Here is a 6,572-nt window from a genome sequence, read left to right as displayed (position 1 = left end):
GGTGGGGTTCGTGTTGTTTATTCTTTAGTTTTCTATGTTGTATCATGTGTACTATTGTTTGTCTGTTTGTCTTTTCTTAGCCATGGCGTTGGCAGTTAAGTTTAGATTTATGAGTTTACTGTCCCTTTGGTATCTCTCGTCCGTCCCTCTTTTGTTGATACGGTTCATTACTGATTCCGTTTCTCTTTTGTTTTTCATAAATTAGACCGTGGGTTTAACAGTTTGAATTGTTTGACACTAGTGAATTTAAAGGCCCTCTGTAACTTGTTGTTCGGTAGGAGCCAAGGATCCGTGTTGAAGACTGTACTATGACCTATATTTTTTTTATTCTTATTATTTGTGACTTGGAAGAAGAGTTGTCTCATTTGCACTTATATCACATCTTATATCTATCATAAAGCAATACATTATACCAAACAAAATCTTCATAAAGGTAAAGACAGACATTATTTTTCAGCTATCCAAAACAATAGGAAAACCCAAGAAAGTTCAAATCAATTCTAAAAAAATTCTTTACGACCTTCATATGGTGCATTCAATGCGCGCTGTTAATAGAAACTTTCAACAGCCTCAGGACTGCTTAAACCGTAAAAAATGAAAATAATAGCAAGATACATTTTTATTGAACTAATTTTCTTAAATACATTTGTTCTAAATTTTATGTGCAAAAGATGTTGTTAAAATAAGCATATCCAATAAAAGGCAGATACATATACATGTAGTTTATTTGTCAGAAAAATGTTTTGAGCAAAAGCAATATCCAAAAAATATTAACCAACAGATACATACATGCACAAGAGAAAATATGTTAGTCCTTATTTAAAGCAAATCACTAGATAACCAAGTCATTTTGTTGCATAAAATTAATTATAATATGCATCATAAGTTTTACCATTAATACTTTATCCGGGGTACTATACATTGGATTTGCGTATCACTTTTGCGAAAATATAATTAATTTAGCATACAATTATAAAATACAACAATCATACATCTAATGGTGTATTTGACTAGAATATTTAAAAACAAGAATGTGTCCCAAGTACACGGATGCCCTATGCGCACTATCATTTTCTATGTTCAGTGGACTGTGAAAAATGGGGGGAAATGTCTAATTTGGCATTAAAATTGGAAAGATCATGCCGAAAAGCGGGTTAATTTCGCGTGGTGTTAATTTTCGATTTTTTTCGCGGATAGATCAAAAGCGCTAAAAAAAAATCCACCAATTTAAAGAGCTAATGCAATGGTATCAATAATCCACCAAAATAAAAACCGCCAAAATATTTCGTAAATCTTATTCAATGAAATTCGCGAAATTTTACACCTGCGAAAATAAGCCGCTGTACGGTATCATAGGGAACACGTGTACGAAGTTTTAAGTTGATTGGACTTCAACTTCATCAAATATTTCTTCGACCTGAAGCGGGACAGACGGACAAACGGGCGGACGGACGGACAGACGAACGAACGAACGCTCAAACCAGAGCACATAATGCCCATAAATAGGACATCAAAGATCATTGTGATCAATCATTAACAAACGTTAAAAACCAAAACTGATTTTCCCCATTCATTGACAATGTATAATTTAGTATAGGTTTTGTTGAAGCACATGGCGACCGGTTGTTTTATTCCATGCTGAGAATGAAGTGGTATATCTATCACCTTTCCCGCCTGTGTAAGTCTGTGTATGTTGTTTGAACCTTGTCCACTGACGTAGAGGTGACTGTTATCATTAGAACATATATCAGTCGGTGTGTCAATTGTTGTGATGCTAGAATCTTTTTCAGTACTATAAGCTTGAATTCCTCTCTTTCTGATCATTATATCATTTGTGCCAACTGCACAAGAAAAATAAGTTTCTTGATCAACTGTATGTGTCTTCACAACACCAGTTCCAATACAAACTCCTTTATTACCTGTGTATGCTCCAGTGTCTCCAATGGCACTGAAATAATTTAAATTAGATCACACAAAAAAAAACATAGCAATAACCGTAACAGCAGGCAATTTGGTAAAACAGCGATCTAGAACACCAAACTAATTAAAATAAAAGTAACAAGTTTACTTGGTTGCTTTCGTAGGTAGGTATACTGATTTAAGATTATTTCGAAAACACCATCGTAAAATGGTTTTGAATATCTATTTGCGTTACACATGAAAATGTATATTTCTTTTATTGATTATTAAGAATAATTTTCTTTGTTGCAAACTGACGTGAAGAAATTTTATGATCATGTTTTTTCTTTAACAAAAAATGTTGCTGCTGTTGGCAGAAATGCAAGTTAAGCTTTACAGAGATCAGTGTTCTATCTTTTGTGGGATGTGTTTTTTCGATTGATTTAATTTTTATGTATAAAAAAGATCCAATATATATCCACCTGCCATAATCTACAATTTTATGAAAATTAGTCTTTAAGTTTAAAGGTAACCGAATGGTCTAAGAAGTCGAAACAGCATAACTGACATGTCAAAACTGAGGATGCGAGCTCGTATCTCGCACGAGGCATGCGAGCTAAACTTGTAATCTCTTAGTTGACAATGTTGTCAGTTTTCCTACCGAATGCAGTTTGTTATCTCTTGCTTTTTCACCACAAAAAACTGACCGCCACAAAAATAGCACCGCAGTACTAAAGTTGCGTTCAGCACCAACCAAGTTTCTAAATGATTTATTTTCATTAATATCGCGACGATCCATACTATAATTCGAGTTTAAACAAGGAAATTAAATTCTAAAACCATTATTATGCAATTACCTTAAAGTTCGAATAGCCATAGGGCAGACATTAACAATTCCAATATAGCAACCTGACCATTGTTATTAACTTCTCCAGTGAAAACTTTTATTTTTTTGGGATTTATTTCAATTGGATAAAAAAAAGACGACATAACAAGAGGTTGTTGACCACAATCTTACATTTTAAAAATGACCTTGTTCAAAGATCAAAGCACCTAGAATAACTGTTTTGTGAAAATTTGTCTACAATTCAAAATAGCCAATGGTGGTTGAGTTGATTAAGTGGTATATTGCAATACTGATCTGATGGGTGGTGAGATGAGTTTTCGCACGTATAAGTTGATCGCAACCCAATCTAAATTGACTTAAATTTTACCAAAGGTTGTTGGTTCTCTCCGACATCCCTAACTAATAACGAATGATCTCAAAGAAGCAGCACTGTTATAGTGCTTATCAATCAATCGATCAATAAATCAATCAGTCTTTAATTTAACGTTAACATATCTTGAAGCTCCATACTATAGGTTAGACACGCATATATTTATCTTAGTTATTCACCATAAAAAATCATTCACAAAATTAATAAAAAAAATACTAGTAAATTTCTTTCCAAACAACAGTTTTATACAGAATTTAACGAATTGTTCGTCTCCATATATGAATTAAATGTGAACTCATAATATTTACTTTATATCAACTCTGTGTTTTTAATAATGTAACCTGCATTTTGCACAAGATTTTGAAATCTCCTGATTGGTTTGCTACAAATTAAAAATGACTTTCCCGTTAATGAATTGGAAAGGAAGAAACTTAAAAATCTGAAGAATAAACCATCTTTATAATGTATAATGACATCGACTAACCTTATGTTTGAGTAATCATATATGAAGGAATATCCCTTCTCATTTACGACAAATGATCCTAAACCCTTAACCGTTGATGTCAGGGTAGTCTTTAAATCGTTGCATGTGTGTTTCGATAGAACAACCATCCTCTCTGGATCTATCTGCAATACAGATCTTGTATTAGGCTGAGTAATATATCCTACATTTTGAAATGTAATAGCCACATCGAATGGCTCACTGTCTACATTCAGCTTGGTAATATAATTTCCAATATTGTCAACTAAAATAAGAGTCTTGTTGTTATGGTCGCATAAAACAAGATTGCCATTAGATGAAGCTGCTAGTCCAGTTATTCGGGCGAAGTCATGGTTGAAAGTGCAGTTGTAACAAAAACCATGTCTTACGTCTCCTTGAACTGCCAAAACTTGTGCCATATCTGGAAGGAACTATTATGCGTGTAAGCTTTGGAAATAATAGATTTATTAGCTCATTATTGTAAAAAAAATATGCAAAACTGATAAAAAATGGGCTAGGAGTAATTTAGGAGTTCAAAAAGTATTGCCAAATACGACCAGGGTTTCTTGCTTGTGGTAAAAAAAACCCATCCTTATGATACATAATAATTTATACTTTTTGAATAATTTATACTAATTTATACCAAACACATCAGACGAATGACAACTGTCATATTCCTGACTTTGGACAAGTATTTTCAATGTAGCAAATGATAGATTGAACCTGGTTTTATAGCGCTTAACCTCTCACTTTAACAAAAGTCTCATCAAATTCCGTTTGACATATGACCTTTCACTCAGGTTTGAACTAGCCTAATAAGAATACCTTCAACAAGAGGAATACATTGAGTTAAAATCTTGCAGCTTCTATTTAAAAAAAATATAGTGGAAAAGATGGACATTGTTCCTTTTGATGTCAGTTTTATTGTAAGAATAATTGAACAACTATTCCTTGCTATAGCATAGCAGTAAATCTCTGTCATTTGATTGATAATACAAATTATGTTTTAATAGAGTGAGTATCCAACCATTGCGTATCATGTGACTCTAAAGCGACAGCTATTTACAGATGATGAGCTATCGTAAATCTTGTGAGAAGAGACAAAACTAGACTTAAGTTTGTATAGTTGTATGTTTTTTTTATTGTCTACATGGTAAGAGCTCACCTTTTTCAAACATTTATAAAGACGAACATTTTCTTTGAACGATAAATGTATGTGACGTCAGACACACAAATCAATGAATATGTTTGTAGATAGTAGATGTTTTTGTGTTCTGTTAAATTGTTCCTTTTATAATTGTTATACGATGATGACTGATGTACCCATTTTTGACTATTTTATTTATAGTGTCAGTTTAGTTAACGGATCAATGTAAATATAAAGGAATTCGATGAGACTTTGTTATTTGATTTTGCCATGTGACTATGGACTTTCAAATCAATGTTCCTCTAAGTTCAGTATTTTTGTGATTTTACTTTTTTTTTAGTACCTTTAGAACTAATGATACTCTCTATACTTATATGCATTTAATTTTCAAAGATGATATCAATTGGAAACATTGGTTAATATAGGAAGAGACAATTGAAAAATAACAGTTTTAGTAAAATGCATTACTTACCCAATCTTGTCGTCTAACGATCTGATCATACACTTTACTTCCTTGTCTTATCAATAAAATCAGTATGTATGGAGGCTTTTGTGTGACATAATTAATTCTCTAATAAAAAATATTAATAATAATAATTTATTGCACGCTGACTTTTGGCTACTTTCTGTGGGATTTTTTTTTATTGCTATGCAATAATAATAATAATAATTATAATAATAATAATAATGATAATAATAATGATGATGATAATAATAATAATAATAATAATAATAATAATAATAATAATAATAATAATAATAATAATAATAATAATAATAATAATAATAATAATAATAATAATAATAATAATAATAATAATAATAATAATATTAAAACTAATTATAATTATAATTATAATTATAATTACAATTATAATTATAATAATAATAATAATAATAATAATAGTAATAAGAATAATAATAATAACAAATAAAATGATAACATTAATGATAGAAATAATAATGATGATACATTCTATCTTATACTGAGTTTATTTATATAAATATCTATGATGAGTTTATTTATATAAATATCTATGATGAGTTTATTTATATAAATATCTATGATGAGTTTATTTATATAAATATCTATGATGAGTTTATTTATAAAAATACTCTTTATTTAACATTAAAGTACTTGCTTTATCAGGGTAATCAATAATTAAAGGTCATATGTCTTCTATGCTAGTACAGAAAGTATTAAAAGAGGGTTGTAAAAGGGGAGTTGTTCAAGAATGCCGTGAAATTATATATACTGTACCCAGAATTCCCAAAAATTAAAACATTATTTCCCGGTTTCATTTATTTTTCAATACTGAGAAGGGTAAATCCTAAAATCTTTTGAAGATAAAGGTCCATAATCTAATTGGTTAAACATTCTTAATTTGTAAATTATAAATTTTTAATTTGTAACTGTGTAATTTCAAAATACATCATTTGTAAATTGTCATTTTGTTTACTAGTACATGTGTTAATTTGTACATTTGTGGTATGTATATTTCTATAATTCTGGAAATTGTTATTTGTCAATTCAACCTTTGTTAATTGTAAATTAGTGCTACATTTGTGATATGTTTAGTTGTAATTTTTGTAAATTGCCTAAATGTTCGTTTGTATTTCATAAATGTGTAGATGTCAATCAGCATATTCGCTTGTATGTTATTTGTAAAAGCGTATTATACTGGTAAATCAACACCTGTCTAACAAATAACGAAGTGGTTGATTTGTTCCTTCGACTTTTATGCTACTTTTCATAATATAATATTAGATGGCGCCACTGTTGGATTTTTGGTATCTCTCGGGAAGTAAATATATAGTTAAGGAAAGG

The 6,572-nt window shown here is 30.2% G+C and overlaps 1 protein-coding gene across 1 annotated transcript; it reads right to left on the bottom strand.

Annotated features, from left to right (window-relative positions):
• Positions 1–725: 725 nt before the first annotated feature.
• LOC134686276 (uncharacterized) lies at positions 726–5,241 on the bottom strand. Its single transcript, XM_063545946.1, has 3 exons — positions 5,217–5,241; positions 3,601–4,028; positions 726–1,948 (listed from the first exon to the last, which is right to left on the bottom strand). The coding sequence occupies exons 2-3, from the start codon at positions 4,014–4,016 to the stop codon at positions 1,534–1,536; spliced, it is 831 nt and encodes a 276-aa protein (XP_063402016.1). The 5' UTR covers positions 4,017–4,028; positions 5,217–5,241; the 3' UTR covers positions 726–1,533.
• Between the last annotated feature and the right edge of the window lie 1,331 nt (positions 5,242–6,572).

Source organism: Mytilus trossulus, chromosome 10 (genome assembly GCF_036588685.1).
Source record: "Mytilus trossulus isolate FHL-02 chromosome 10, PNRI_Mtr1.1.1.hap1, whole genome shotgun sequence".
Taxonomy (NCBI): Eukaryota; Metazoa; Mollusca; class Bivalvia; order Mytilida; family Mytilidae; genus Mytilus; species Mytilus trossulus.
This window is presented reverse-complemented; position numbering and strand designations above follow the sequence as displayed.

Coding starts and splice junctions, on each gene's coding strand:
- LOC134686276 (XM_063545946.1), bottom strand. CDS start 4,016: ATGGCACAAGTTTTGGCAGTTCAAGGAGACGTAAGACATGGTTTTTGT. Junction 1,949..3,600: donor TATGATTACTCAAACATAAG/GTTAGTCGATGT, acceptor AAATTATTTCAG/TGCCATTGGAGACACTGGAG.